Consider the following 16,192-nt stretch of genomic DNA (forward strand, 5'->3'; position numbering starts at 1 on the left):
GAGCCGAAGATTTAAAAAACCTGCAATACAAACCCCTCTTACATCATACAATCCCATTATTTCTGCTTCTTTTTAAAACACAGGACTCTCTGCATACACTGGTCAAAAATTAATGTAAAGATTATTTTGTTAGAAGCAAACCCAGTTTATAAAACATTAGAAAAACTTCAAAGAATGATTGTTTTATTTAAACACTAATAGTTTTATCTTTTGCAACCTTTCGTACCTGCTAGTGAGAAAGTTATGTGAAAAATAAATGGAGACTCATACTAATCCTGTTAATACTTTATTAGTGTAATTTTTTAGCTTTCTATTGGACAGAACATAAATGCAAACTCCAAAAAAATTCAGAGTCCTCTGCCATTCAGTAGAAGTGACCATGGCAGTCCATTTCATGTTCATTCTTTGTTACAGAAACGAGAGGAGGGGGAGGGGAGGGGAAAAGCATCAATAGAACAATTAGGCACACAGCTGACACTTACTGTACAATGATATGCACAAGTAATTTATAACAGCTCTATGAGTTTATGAGATGTGTTCTTCAGATTCTTCCCTTGTAATACATGAGCTTTGCTCAGGAGAGCAAGGATCAAAGGAATTAACAAAGGAGTAACAAGTAAGACTTTTAAAACAAGTCCTTAAATAAACTAAAGTAACAACAGAATGCAGAATTATTCACCTGAGAAGACATTTTTAACCTAGACTTCAGAACATAAAAAATTCATTTATTTTATAGCTATTCAAATACACATGCATAAAATGAATATATTGCACAAAATTAAAATTTAGATTGTGGAATTTATATAGTTTCATTTTGGTACACATTCTGGTAGCACTTAAAATTAACTGTTTAGTTCTAGCAAACACCAGCAGCACAAGCTTGAGGATGAACCAAATGAAAAATTCAATTGCTTATTTTCTCTTAAAAATAATTAAGGCTAAAACAAGTGCATTTGTTGACAGTGGCACAATTTTCAGCGGCCAGTCACAGCACCTAAAGGCCAGAAGATACACCCAGACACTTAAGTGCTGTATATTAACATTCAGTTTTGGAGACTTCCTAGGATAATAGGCTGCATGGGTTGACAGCGTGGGTACTTCAAATTGTCGACAGGAGAACCTTTTAAATAAAGACACATACAAACTCGCTTTAACAAAAAGTGCTCATTTCTGATGGTTCTTGCCAGCCAACAGGCACCACTGAATTAGGAAGCCACATTCTGTAATTAAATACAGAAGACAAAACTTCAATACATATATACGTATGCACACATGCGGATATAAATGTGTGTATAGGTATATGTAATAAATTTATTAAGTAAAATGACTAATAAGTATGGTGTATTATATTTATTTCACATTCCTAGAGATATTATTTTATTTTTGTACAGAAATGTACCAGATAACTAAAAAAAAAAAAGAGCCAAATTTGTATATTATCACTATCCTGTTGAAATTTTTCATGGTACCTACAGATATATAAAAGGTTCCACAGATTTGACAAGACAGTATTTGAACTTCCCACTTTCATACTGCTTAACAAATTTAGTGACTTAGAAGACATAAATTAGATTTGGTAGGATTAATGAGATATTTACTGTATCACTAAGAACAACTGCTGAATGATGTTTCATCCGTCAGATATCAGTTATGCGTGAGCACCCTGACACAGGAAGATACAGGCATGTAAACAATAGGAGCTGGCTATGTTGATTACTTCATACAGAACTCAAGAATTTTGTTAAATTCAAAAGCATTTAACCATCACACTTCCACAGAACCTGCAGAGAGGAAGGGAGAGGGGTTCTTCTATATTTACCAAGTTGTCTTCCTAGGGATTACAAAAGAAAGGGATTTAATTTACAGCATTTAGTTCTGCAAAAAAGAAAAAAACAAGTGCACTTGAGCCCATGCATACTGTATGAGAATGTTAACAGTACAATATGATCATCATTAAGTAGTATGATAAAAGGCTACATTTCATTAATAGAGTCCATGAGAAAAATTATCTATATAGAAGTGTCAGTCAATTTAATGAGGTCCTTTGAGAGCCTTCTATCTTGTCTCAGAATGCTTTCATTAAAGATCGATGTTTCTCTCTTGCATAAAAGGACCATTTGCTCCCATTAAGACACAAATTACAACAAGGATCCTTGGGATCCTTGATCCATAACTGTATTTTACCCTGTGTTTAGTGTTCAGAAAAAAAAGGGACTCTAAAAGATTACCTTCTATTCACTCAAGACAGTGCTCAAACAGTCGGGGACTATGAAAAAGAAAACACAAACTGAGATATGCTGTGGCCAAACAGGATTATTCAAATGTTACTGTATTTTTAATCAGACAGAACTTCTCCCATGAAACTGAACAGATGGATGTGGGGCCTTGATGTCAAATTTTTATTAAAATTTTACACTATGCAAAAAATAAAAAAATTATTTAAAAAAATATTGTTGTTTTATTTCCTTTTTATTTTCATATATACACTGAGATGCATTCAGAAATTTCCAAATGTTTGCATATGACTAATGAAATCTTTTACCTGTGAGGAACCAAGTAATTCTAACATTTTTCCATATGAGGCTTACACACTAAAAGGTAAGGAATCTTTCAATTAAGTAGGACATAGTTCTTTCACATCCCAAAAATGCTCCAGATTTTAGTGGGGAGTTGTGTGTAAACCGTGTCTTAGTGCAACTTCCTCATCTTCTAACAGAATATCTATCCTCTTTGAAACATATACTCCTTTCCTTCTACAACTACCAACTTGACTTATGTTCCAATAGACCAATTGAACATAAATATGATGCTCCTTCTCCACTGAAGTTACATGCAAAATGTATGCCAGGTGCTGTAAGAGCAGCATATGGCCTTTAAATGCTACAGAATAATCAGAATAAAGGGTTTGTTTCTACTACACCTCTGCTTTTGCTAAACCCCCCATTAGATATAAGGTTAGTTTAATTTTCAAAACATGAAAGGTGATGCAAATGTGGCATAAAAGCCACCTTACCTCCACTTTTATTCAATAAATGTACTTTTATTATGGGGCTGTAGCTATTTCTCCCTGCTCTTATCAACCTGCTATTCCAGAGACTGCTTTTCCGGTTAATTCAGCCTTTACAGGAATGTTAAAATAGCCCTACAGAGCCTCAACACTTGTAACGCCGAACAATTCCACCTGACTCTCACACATTGCACTATCTCCCAGTGCCAAAACAGCCTTTTCTTCAATTGTATCACCACAGTTGTGCTTTACTTGGACAGTCTGGCACTTTGCATTGCTGGCAAAACATCGACTCAGGAACGGAAGGGATCAGCATTCTGATATACTGGGCCAGTTTTCTTCCCAATGTTGCATGAAGACGCACCAAATCATTTAAGACACACAAATCATTCTGGTCGTGGTTGAACTACAAGTGAAGATGAGAAGATCCACAGGTCTTACAGATGCATTAATAATCTAATATGTGACACTAGAAGACTGGTGCAGAAATGATGGCATGTGAGTTTGAAGCCCCAGAGAATCTGTCCAAGTAATTAATCCTGGACAAACAAACACCAGCTTAATGGATTTGAAGTGTCACCTTTTCTGTAATGAAGGCGCTTGAGTAGAGTGTAGTCTCTGCTTATATCTCTGCATTTGCTTTGACCTTGAATGCAGTTTGTGGAACAGCTCAGGGAACTTATTTTGTGGAAATAAGGTTTCTAGGAATCTCTCTAGAAACACATACACCATTCTCTTATTCAGCTGACTATGCTGGAACATTTCGAAGACCCGAAGAATGCCTTTCCGCGTAGTCTCAGCGCCTATGATGTGCTTCAGTTCATCTACAAAAACAGAAGTCACACAGAAGTTTAAGCTAAATTCTAATTCCATGTTAACAACAAACTTAAACTGAATATTAAGTCTTCCAAACTGTGGAGCCTGAAATTCGAGGTAACAGTGCCCCTACACAACATGACTAAACTAAAAGTTCTCTTACATAAGTGAGCATTTCTGAAAATTACTTCACTCTTGCCCTACACAAGTGGAAACCATGTTTGCAAGAAATTGTACTGGTTTGGAACACACCCATTTTTTAAATACAGTTCATATATCAAGGTTTCTTTACAGTACTTAAAACAATCAACAAGAATACTGACATCAATTTCGTAACAATATGTGGTAGGGATTATTCGGTTTTAATTCCAGACTCACTTACCTGGCATTACCTCCAGCAATTTGGTTTTCCCTGCCACTCTTGTTCTCATTCTAATAGCTTTGTCCCTTCGTGGAACAGATTCTGCTAAAATGCCGTTGGGCCAAAAAGCGTCTCTGTAACAAAAGCAAATCTGTCAAAATACATTAACGTTTTATCAAATGAAAAGCTCTTTTAAATCTCTCAAGGCTATCTCATAAAATAAATACAAGAAAGTAATTTGCACACAACTTAACACACATTTCAAGTATCAGGAGTGGAAAAAAAATGAAGAATGATGAAGAAGATGAAGAAATCAAAAGCAAGTAGCACAATATACTCAACCTATCAGTAGCTACCATATACTTTTTTATTACAGGAATTGGAAGAAATGAAATTTTAATAAAATAATGCAAATCAAAACAATTCAAATACCACACAGTTCTTACATAAAAGAAGCCTAAGCCTTGCTTTTACCAGGCTTTATTGCTAATGAGACTCTAGGTCTATTAATTGCTTCATCAAAATTTTGACACTAGCAGTTAGACTTTCAGGAAGCTAAAACTGAGAATAAGTAGTTCCAGTGTAGTAGAAAGTCCAGTGCAAAATGCCTCTAATAAGCTGCTTTGCCTCAGTGAAAGCCAATTTTTTTCTGAATAAAAAGTACACATTCTTACAGTTTCATCAAAGAATAACAGTACACTTGTAAAGTATGATCCTTTGGAGAATACATTACCCTACTTTGACTTTCGCCCCAACAAAAAAAACCTCAAACTATAGGGGAAAAGTGTGTAACACTTTCTCAACACCAATGTAGAAGCCATTAAAACTTTTAGGAAATTGATAGTTTCAAATTCAGACTTCAGTTCCATTGTATCTATCCAAAGTGAAACACTATCTCAGAGCTAGGGCTCTTTTAGCACTGATTGTTTGCCTTTAAAAGCAAGGCACATACGTGCCTTCATCAATGCAAACAAGGCATTACATCGCTACAGTGATAAATGATGAAATTTCTAAGTATACCTGTACGCTAGCTCTTCTAGAGTGGTTGAGAAATTTTAAGGCAGAGGAGAAAACTTAAAAATACTCTTTTCCATGTGACAATTGCTTTCTCTCACTTAACGTGTAAAAAGCAGTGTATGATCCAATTGTATTCTGAAGAATAATAATTTCCTCATGTAAGAGGAAAAGAAAGACATATAGATATTAGACATCAATTGGTGAGTGCTTTGTATTTAACATCTGTGATAAAAGACATACCTGAAGCGTTTCACTGCATCTGCTACTTGCTCAGGAGATGTCATCCAATCAACATGATCAACTATTTTTCTAAAATCAAAGCAACAAGTCTCTCGTTTAATTTTTAAAGCAGAGAACCCATAAGTGAAGCATTTTAATGAGCACTCTAGGGAAAACAAAGCATAATTTCAACTTTCTCCAACTCTGTAAGTAGGTTCTATAATACTGCACAATAGGAAGGCAAACACTGATTCTCAAGATAGACATCTAAGTTCACTGATCACTCCCTAAAGATAAAGCTTTTTTTTTTTTTTGGAAAAATATATGATAATGAAGTTGGCTGCAAAGCTGCTGTTGCATTTCCTGTCAGCATTAGATAACTGGTTTGCTTGCTCCTCTTCACGCTCTTTATGGAGTACTCTTAAGTTCTGCTTCTGTAAGCAAAGGACTTACTCAGAATCTCAAAATACTTGCTGTAATGTGTACAGTTACTTCACAATCCTTAACAGGAGATACAGACTGGTAATTCATCAGGCCTTCATTCACCAACCCATACACACAGCTCTATATCCAAACTAGGATGCTTACAGAAATGATAGATGCATCTGTGTATCACCACAATCCCAGGACTGCTTCCCTAGCCACAATTTGAATTTAGTTTTCTAAGAAATAGAAAAAGATGATTTTTCTGCAGAATGCTATTAAATCCCAAGAACTTGCCAAGGGAAGGTATGACTGCTGACCAAAGGAAGCCATGAGTATCTGAAATGGCTCTAAATGCACAAGCAAACCAGTACTACACTACAGTCACTTCTGTAATAAGGAAGCAGCAGCCTGTGCAGAAACTCTGCTGCTTATACTACTATCTGGAAACAGCAAAAAGCATTCAGAGTTGTTCAACAGGGCAGCATGTTCTTAGAAGTACAGTTATCCAGACAGTTTTCAACCGGCCATAAGGAATTACTTGAAAAATACCAGTGCTATTTTATCACATGGTTACCTCATTACTGCTACCACAAGTCTGTATGTTTAACAGTGATGATGAAAACATCACAAATATAATTGTGAAGGGTAAAAAGAAATGATACAGTGAAAAATGTCCTGAAAAAAAAATAAGAGGAAGCTACTTCTCACCATCTAGAAATTAAGTTTTTGATTCATGGCACTAAAACGAAAGTAACAATGCAGTTCTAAAGCTGTATCTTTACACTTGTTCACATTTCAGAAAAAAATTATTAGAAGGCAAGACTGGAAAATGTATCTTTCTAAGCTGAGGGCAAGAAACATTACTTAATTAGCACTATTACCTGGCTTTGCATTGGCATAAATAAGAGTACATGTGAATTACAAAGAACATGAAGTGGCCAAAACAGACCCCATAGGAGTCCTTTTCCTTTCCCACTTCCATCTTTTAAGTGTGAGAGCAAAAACTTAACACATCAACTCAGTTCACATAATTTGAAAGGGCCACTATCATTTGTGGCATCATTTGTGGCATAAAAGAGATGTAAGCAGAAATAGTGCAGAAAATAATAAATAATATTAATAAAAAAAGGTATAGTGGTAAAACAGGACAAAAAGCATAAATATTAAGTTACATTCACAGAAACAAGAACTCTTACATGTGAAATCTCTTTTGTAAGTTCTCTGGCATGTAAGAGTTACTAGAATTTTTCTTTCAATAATGTTTTGTGTTTATCCCCCATTTTACACCACATTTTCACTTAGTTTATTGATTTGCTCTGAGAAGGAATGCATGCAGATTTAAAGCATGATAATTTAGTATTACCATGAAGGATGTATAGACAGCATCACTCACATCATTGCTCTATATAAGAAAAGCAGTACCTATTAATTGTGTCACCATATGTTGCTCTAATAAGTTGCTGAAGCAGATTTTTTATATTTCTTCTTAACCACTGATTTCTCTCCTTTAAATCAAAGACTTCATCCATAAGTAGGAGCATTACTCTCAGCGGAATATTGTCATCCACCTGACCACCAAGTAAAAGAATAAACAGTAAACTTTTATTTCAGTTCAAGAAAGCTGCAGTTGTAGAAGCTACTTTATCTGTCAAATACTTTAGTATAAGCACAACCATGACAAACACTTTACTTTGTATTTTACTGTAATATGAAATCTTCCCTAAATCTTCTATAAAATCATTGGTAGCAAAGAAGGACTGAAAATTAAATATAAAACCAAATACACGGAGTTTTTAAAGTATGACAAGAAGAAGCAGCTATTTCAAAAGTCAACAGTTATTACAGAAGTTGAATAAAATTAACACATGTAGAGTATGTCCTAAAGAGAGACCTCATCCCTGATCTCTTCCTGGTTGCTGTGCTTCCAGATGCCTTGCACAAAAACTCAAGAAGGAGCTTTTCTTGGGTACCATTTTCTTATGGATACTAAAAACATTTCGCTTACATTTCGCTGCAATGAACTGCTTTTTACTTAGGCATTATTGTAATCTGCATAACTATCCTGTGCTTTTATGCCTGAAGATTAAGAAAAGGATTGTAATTTTACTTTTTTTGTAGATAATGTTACACAGATTGGCCTACAAAAAATATGTTGGAGGGAGAAGAGAAAAAAAAAAAAATGAACGCCCCCAGCCCTAATACACAGAAACAGTAGCACATGCACTCTTCAGTTATTCCAATGTTGTGCAAACCATTCCAATGATAGCAAAAATGTTAATTTTAAAAGGAAGCATGCAAATTTTTTTTTAAAATCTTAGAACTGTTTTCAAGTGCCTGGTATAGTGTCAGATAAGAAAAAAGTGTAGCTCAATGCAAAATAAGTAACAAATTTGTTTGGTTTTAGAGGTGTCAACTTTGAAAGGACAAATGTTAGACTCACGTTATCATCAATTGGTGCTGCAACACGGCAGTGGTCAGGATCTGAATAGGTTTTCTGCATCAGAGGTGGCACCTACAATAAAAAAGGCTATGTTAATGAATGAAAAAAATACTTTAGAGTACAAATAAGTAAGAAAAGGTTTCATAAGCAGTTTGGTTATGAAAATATAAAACAACAACATTTTGTTAAAAGTAACTGCAAACTAATATATACACTGCTGTGGATAAATACACAGCAGCTCTTTTACCTTGCAAAATAAAAAAATCAAGGCTGTATACATTTCTGTACAGCTACCAAAATTCACACCACCTTTAAGACAATTCACATCTGATTTATCAAGTGCCTAGTGCTTCAACTGAAAAATACCTAAAAACTCTTATGAGACTGATATTTCTTTTGGTATTTCTTCCTGATCTTAACTCCTGTCTAGCGAGTAAAACCGCAACGATATTGCTAGTCACACACACACACCAGGGAAGTTACTAACAATGATCAAGTCCAGAGACAGTCATTTTACCCTGCAAGTAATTAAAAAACCTCACATATCCCCCCAGGCCCAGATTTATTATTCCCTTTCATGATTTAAGGATTAATTCACCCATCTCAGCTGCTGCTCTACATCTGCCATATATAGCACAAAATAGAACAACGCCTGACCACAAACCTTACAGCTACGCACAGAAAGAGGAAGAGCAGAGAAACAAAGGGAAGATGAACATGTTCTGAACATAACTATTTTCATACGACTTTCAAATTGCATATCATGCTACCATTCCTCGCCTCTAAAGTATTATATTTGATGAATGTAAGAGATGAGGGAAGATGGCAGGAAAGACAGAAAAAAAAAATTTAAACCAGAATTCAGCAAGGAAAAAGCAGAAAAGAGGTTATCTCCTTATTCTAAGTTTCAAAATATATGGGTTTTTTTCCCCCTAACAAAAACAGCAGATGCAGGAAATTAGCTGATTGAGAATGGTTGGTTAAAAAACAAGCCATGAATCTCATGTTCTTCTCAAGTTACTTCACCAAATAAAGTGGAGAACTGTGACAATCTGTAGATGCCATCTTAAAACATGCTACTTAATTGCAAAGACCTCAAATTTTTGCAGTAAAATCATTGCTGAACCTTATTAAAAGGTGCAGGTACAAAACAGATTGGCTCTGTTTAATGACTTCTATATAACATTAGTTTCAGTGAGCCAATAATGACTCTTCTGTCAATTTACTAGGATGTATTAACCACCAGTATTTTCTTACCTTGAAAAATGACTGCTTTATGTCTTGTCCCAATCTCTCTGACATTTTACCCATGTTGTCTGACATTTTAGTCATTCCCTCTGCCAAGCTGTCAGGAATAGACTTGACTGCATTTGATACATTTCTCATAGAGTTACGCAGTGGATTTACAAACGTGTCCATCTGAAGGGGAAGATGTTTAACCAGAATTGTATAATCTATGAGGACACCAGCATATTAATAAACTATGAGAAGCATGGCACAGAGAACAATAACATAATAGTTGTTCTTACCAGTCAAATTACTTAACTTCATTACAGAATGCAGAATACAGCTTTAATTTTACTTCCATTTATATTTCTCACTTGTTACAGCCCTACTGCAGCTATTTACATCTTTCAACAGATGTTTTCCTGAGTAATTTTCATTTCCCATCCCTTGGCTTTTCTTAGCTTAAATTTATTTTCCTTTTCTTCTCTATTCAATACCATTTCTCCCTTCCAAGCTTTCTACTTCCAGATGTTTCAATTCTGCTTTCAACTCTTCATCTTTGCAACATGCCTCTTCTAAACAGCACTGGAATAGTATGTATCATGGCAAGTATAACTAAAAATATAAAGTAGATTCACAGAAACTGTTACAATTTTTCTTTCAGTATATACTCTGAATTCAGTCCAAGCAAAAGCACAAATACCAGAGTAATGCCCTTTAAAAAGTTATGCTTATGAAGAAACTTGTAAGCTGGAAAACACATCTTAGTCATTATAGAAACCTTGATAAATATTTAACTATTTCACTGTTAATTATTTAAGGAATATAGGCAGGACAGTAACTTGAGCTGACAATAGAGTTGCAGATGCTTTTTATATCTAACTTGCTTAAACTTTAGAAATGGCTACATTTGCAAAGCAGATGCTCACACAAACTGAACAAAGAACCACTTGTCTGGAGACAGGTTTGGTGGCTTAACAAAGAGATTGCAGAGCCCAGAGCTCTGAATTTGACCAAGACTCTGGACGGTTACACCTAAATACATAAGAGGTGCTTTTGCAGGGAAATGCATATTGTGTTTTGCACTGAAAAGTGGAAAGCATGGTAACAGCAGCAAATACAGAGCAAAGAACTGAAAAAAGGAATCAGAAGGAATAAGACCATAAAACAAAAAATAAAACCACAGATGTCTGATAGAAAGCAACTTGCAACAAACACACTTTTAGACTAGTAGAGAAGTCTCAGTGGAATTTACTGTGCCCAGTTTCAAAAGTTTATTTTCTTATCATACAAACAGATTTACCTATTATAAAAATGGTCATTTTTTGGTTCTGTATGTCCTCAGACACTTTGCCACTGAAAGTTTTAAAGCAACTCATTTGCAAGATGTTTTCAAAGTGCTGTATAGCTCTTTAATATCAGTTCAACGTGTCTGTTTAGTGCAATCATTGCACGAAAGAATGCTCTAAAGTTCCCTTGACTGTACAAAACATTCTTACCTTCCGTGCAAAATCCCCCTTCCCTTTGCTGTAGGCTTTATTCTCCAGGAAGTCATATACGTAATGGGCTAAAGCTGGAGAAGCTTTCATCATTTCAGGATTTAACAAGAGCTGAGTAAAATAATTTTTAGAAGTTATTTTAATACCTAATTAACAAGACACAATCAAAGACATCACATGTAGTTATGTATTTTTTCATTCCTAAATTTTATTCCAACATTACACTAGTCTAAAGATAGAAACAATGGGCTTCTTAGTAATTACCATAATTTTAACCACAATGGTAATTATAGCACCTCACAGAAAAATATACACCTTAATGATCAAACAGTCACAGTGTTTTACTCAACTTCATTATTTGCTACTTACATGTTCATTGACTTGGTCAACAAATTTTAGTGCTAAATGACCAGGAAGTCTTTATGAAGGAAGACAACTGAATTTTTTGGTTTGGGTTGATACACGCCTTATCTGAACAGAGGAACTGTGTGATTTTCTACACTGCTGGAGTGGGTGCCACAGAAATCCTTACATAGCAGCACAAGAAAAAGTGAACACAAACTTGTCAGCAGGAGGAGGTCAATGGCATGAAGCTCAAAACCAACATACCTGGAACCTCATCAGCTCAGAAAAGCTGTGACAGAACTGTCTGAGAATAAACCAAAACACCAAAGAAAATGCAAATTTAAGAGACAGTATCAAGTTGTTATGGTATATTATTTAGTTTTGCATACCAAATACAACAGAGCTTTTTTTTTTTTTTAACAAAAGAAAAAACCACAAAGACAAGCTACCTCTAAAAAATAATTCCAAGCACAGAGCTAAAAAAACCCCAATAACAGCTTACCTGCAAATAAGCATTTAAATCTTTTTTCCTTTTTTCCAAAAACTCTCTGTCCATATTGTTAAATGTTTTCTTGCCAGGAAGTTTTAGTATATTTGCAAGGTTTTCAAACTAGAAAAAATGAGAAGATTTCTTTTTCTGTTTTCAAGAGTTTCAAGTCTTCACATAAGCACATTCTATTCACCTATTCTTATACATCATCTAACACCTGACAAAAAGAATCTGCATCATGCCTGGATCTCAGAATTCTTGGAGAAGTCAAAGAGAGAGGTACGCTGTCAACAAAAAATGCATGAAAACTCCCAAGAGACTATCAAGGGTAAAATTTAATTTCTTGTAAAACTCTCTTTTGCAGTACACTTTTGAAATACAAACCAATAGAGTGTGCAAAAGGCTTAGGCTCAAAACTTATCATTATTATTATTTGGAATGAAGTTATTTCAATTATAAGACTACCTAAAGAGTAAAGGTTTTCAAGAGAACTTGTAACTCTTACTAAAATCTCTCTCCTTTCCTATCCTGATCAAGCCTATCAAGGAAATAATTAAGCTTTTCTCCCTGGAGGGATGGCAGCACCCAGTTTACACACAGGTTTATCACAACTTGCTCTATATATCATGATCTGTGCCTTTTCTCCAGGTAATAACAGTGATTGGCACTGCACTCTTTGACACTGTATGTGGTTGACATGTACTCTGACCTACTTTTGCAGGAAGAATGGCAGTCCCAGGGAAGGAAAAAGGAAAGAAGAGGCTCTAACACTTAATAAGGCTGAATATATTTGGTAAAATGCACAAAAAATTAAAAATTGACAAGAACAAAACCTGAAGAATCAGGACTATCCCCATACAGAATGCAGACTTTCTGTAAATATTGTCCTTAAGGTGGCAAAGAGAGAAACATACAGCATTCTAGGTTTTAAGAAACAATCTGGAAACAGGTTGCATCCTTTTCCTCTTTAGAAAAGACCACAGCATTACAGATTTAAAGATATGGATTCCATTCAGTCCCTGCAAGATCTCTTCTTGCATGATTAAACTCTGGAAGGCCATATAAACGAAGCTCATATAAAATTTATGGTCTGTAGAAAGCACCGAATAGTTCTTTACAACTTCAGAAATCCCATTCCCTTGCAAGTAGGTCATATGGGAAAGCAACTGAACAGAAGATGGTCTAGTTTTCATTTGGACTCTTATATCTAACCAGAAGCAATATAAGCAACTAACAGCCTCTATTTTAAATATAGGTATCTACTTCAAATGGTATTTATTACATGACTGACTAAAGGAACTGGTGTGAATCTATTCAGTGCTCTAAGGAAAAAAACCTCAGATACTTTGAATTGCTAACTTTGAACTGCTAACTAATTCCATTTTGGATCAACTATCTATTTTCTCTGAAAAACAGTCCCTGACCTTCTTATTAATTTTAAATCAATTATTCTAACTTTAACCCTTAACATGTCAATAAAAATGTCTTAGACAAGCACACAAGACAGTAAAAATGTCTATTTTCTTGTCAAGACTAAGCAGAACTGTTGGGAACACGTGAGATGCCACAGTGAATCACAGAAATCTGTTTATTTTTTGCAGTCTTAGTGCTCTAGGTTAACATTTCTAGTCTCTGTAAATTCAATCAGACTTAGCAATCAGAAATGTTGAGCTTTCATATTCTGAACATCTTTGCTTTTGACATTTATTTCTACTCATTTAAAGTTATGTTAGCTTTAAATGGTTGCCCCGTACCAGGAGAATGTTCACTCTAAGATCCAGGATTCTTCAAAACGCTGAATTAATTTAAGAAAATCAATTTGAAAGAGTACAAAAATCAGTATTTCAAATTTACTGACAGCACACTAAGACCATCAGAAATTCAAAGGAAAGTTGGACTTCATTTTTAATTAATCCAAGTATTAACATGTTTACTTTCTTAATAAAGCCTTTTCAATTTTTATTACTGCTGTAACTTTAAAATGCTAACTTACCTGCACAGAATTTGTTCTCTATGACTCTCAATTAACAACAGAGTAAAGGGAAATAAACTGACCCTTCTGACTAGTTCAAGGGTTATGCAGTCAAATCTGACTTCTCCAAAGGCTTGGTTAAAAAGCACTTCAGCCTCCTTCTAAAAGCACTGTGTTTTCATCCTTTTTTCATGTCAGTAGGTTCTACTTTGTACCAGCTGGTGAGTTACAACTCTCTATTTCTTCCTTCTTTCATTTTAGGAGGGTTAAGAGTCTGAGAATACAAGTACAGCAGTAAAAGGCAGATTGCTAGTCGTATAGTGAAGTGCTACCAGCTCTCCCTTTTGCAACCCCACCAATTCTTAACATTCACTTAAAATCCTAAATAACCATTTCCCAGCCTCAGCTTTTATTTCTTAATATCTGACAAATATAACTAACTCTCTCAGAGACCAACAGCACTTCCATATAAGGATTTTAAGTAAAATTAAGCCATATGGGAAAAGGGGGGAGACTTTCTAAGTTCCCATTTCATTTTCAAAGAGCAATTGTATAGTCATCAGTTAGTAAGCTACAGAAACAAGCACCTGTAAAGGTTTTCATGAGATTGGTTACCTGCTCAGTGATCCTCATGTGAAAGTCATGGAAGTCGCTGTAGCGCCGGTATGTCTTCCACATCTCCTCACTGTTTGCATTTCGCCGGTGGACAGTGATGGCGTACAGGGCGTATGTCTTGCCGTGGTCATTACACACTCCTGCCACAGCATATGGGTCACAGTCAGCATAGACTAGCAGTTTTAAAAACAAAAATAAAAAAGGAACAAACAGAAAGAAGGAAGACGAAAGGACACAAATGTGAAGTGAAGAAATGTCTGGAATGACAGACTTGAAAGACAAAAGTGGACATGCAAGCAGAAGACTAAACTATCCCTTTAACTTAAACACTGTATGATACCCTCCAAAACTTACTATGTAAACTTAAATAGAGATTAAGCAGCTTTAAAGCTAGACAGGTTTCAATGACATGCAAAACATAAACAGAAAAATTTTCAACTTTTAAATAGTAAACAGAACTTTTAAAGAAATATTTTAACCTAAAGAACTCAAGATGGGGGTGAAAGACAACTGTGAAACCAGAAGAAATTCCAGTCTGCAAAACATTGCAAAAGTCTGCCCATCAGAAAAGCCTATAAATACAAGACAATGATTGCAAGCTGAAAGCATTCTGTTTTTTTTATTGGCATCAATAGTTTGTTATTAACACATCAGTTTGTTATTAACTCTAGGATAAAAAACACTCCCCATGCTATTTTACTCAACTATATATACAGACGTGTGTACGTATATGTAACGCATTCTCCGTGAGTGCACACACACATTGTATGGAAAAGTCAATTCATAAATGAAAAGAACACATATAGCTATCTGAAACAGAGAGCAAACATCTTTTTGATCTCCTTTAAATACTTAAGTCTTCCAGGACATTCCTCCCTCACAGAATTTTTCCCAGTACAGTTTGTTTCAAAACCTTCCATTTTATTTAGAGAATAACCTAGAACCAATATTGTTTACACTGTACACCATTTAAATTGGCAACATGTTGCATTTCTAATTACTGAGCCAATATCCAGTATGTACAGTTTTTCAGTGGCAAGATGAATATATTTTTAATCAAGGTGTCTGAATTTTTCTATGCACCCACACTGCATAAAATACAATCCTCCTGAGAAACCATCAATATCATCCTCTGTAGTATTTCAGTCTTGATTTCTCTGAAGTATATTGCTTTTGTCTAAGCACTCAGGGAGCACCTGTAGGATAGTGCCAGCTGCTGCCAATGCAAGAATTACACACTAGGAAGGTGAAGAGTGGGCACAGAGCATCTGGTCTTTGCCATCCAACCTCTAAAAGAAGAATGTTGAGTGCTGAATCCCTAGGGGGATGAGCAGCAGTGAGGATGGTGCCAAAAGACTGCCCAGAGAGCAGAGCCAGGAACCCCCAGCACCACAGATGCTGCACAAGCCCTGTCCTCTACATGAACATAGACCTCTTGGTCCTGCAGCCACCAGACCACATCCCAGGGGCACTGCCAAGTGGCATCTTTAGAACCACTTCAGACAGAAAAAGAAGGAAGTTGTCCTGCTGTCCCTTATGTCACAGCCTCTTAATTAGTATTTATTTTGCAACCCAAGACAGTGTGAATCCTGAAATACACTGAAATAATTCTGTCTGTATATAACCCTCACACACAGAAAAGGACAATAACTGGGTGAGGAAAAGTATTAAACTGCGTCTCACAGATGCAGTTTAATACTATCTGGCAATACAAACCTTTACAGATCTCCTGCTACAACTGGAGCATTATGTATTCAA

The 16,192-nt window shown here is 35.4% G+C and overlaps 1 protein-coding gene across 5 annotated transcripts in view; it reads right to left on the bottom strand.

Annotated features, from left to right (window-relative positions):
- Positions 1-273: 273 nt before the first annotated feature.
- The window catches only part of SNX13 (sorting nexin 13), a 64,871-nt gene continuing 48,952 nt past the window's right edge, over positions 274-16,192 (bottom strand). For 2 of the 5 annotated variants that reach the window (XM_041466376.1, XM_041466374.1), the window contains 9 exons: positions 14,435-14,607; positions 11,860-11,967; positions 11,013-11,123; positions 9,544-9,705; positions 8,287-8,358; positions 7,269-7,414; positions 5,442-5,510; positions 4,206-4,318; positions 274-3,831 (listed from right to left, as the gene is read on the bottom strand). In XM_041466376.1, coding sequence (XP_041322310.1) covers positions 3,584-3,831; positions 4,206-4,318; positions 5,442-5,510; positions 7,269-7,414; positions 8,287-8,358; positions 9,544-9,705; positions 11,013-11,123; positions 11,860-11,967; positions 14,435-14,607 — 1,202 coding nt within the window. In that variant the 3' untranslated portion in view covers positions 274-3,583. Of the gene's footprint in view, positions 3,832-4,205; positions 4,336-5,441; positions 5,511-7,268; positions 7,415-8,286; positions 8,359-9,543; positions 9,706-11,012; positions 11,124-11,859; positions 11,968-14,434; positions 14,608-16,192 lie in introns of all 5 variants that reach the window. The other 3 variants (XM_041466375.1, XR_005955016.1, XM_041466377.1) reach the window with 3 other exon arrangements.

This window comes from Pyrgilauda ruficollis, unplaced genomic scaffold (assembly GCF_017590135.1).
Source record: "Pyrgilauda ruficollis isolate IOZ18807 unplaced genomic scaffold, ASM1759013v1 scaffold2, whole genome shotgun sequence".
Taxonomy (NCBI): Eukaryota; Metazoa; Chordata; class Aves; order Passeriformes; family Passeridae; genus Pyrgilauda; species Pyrgilauda ruficollis.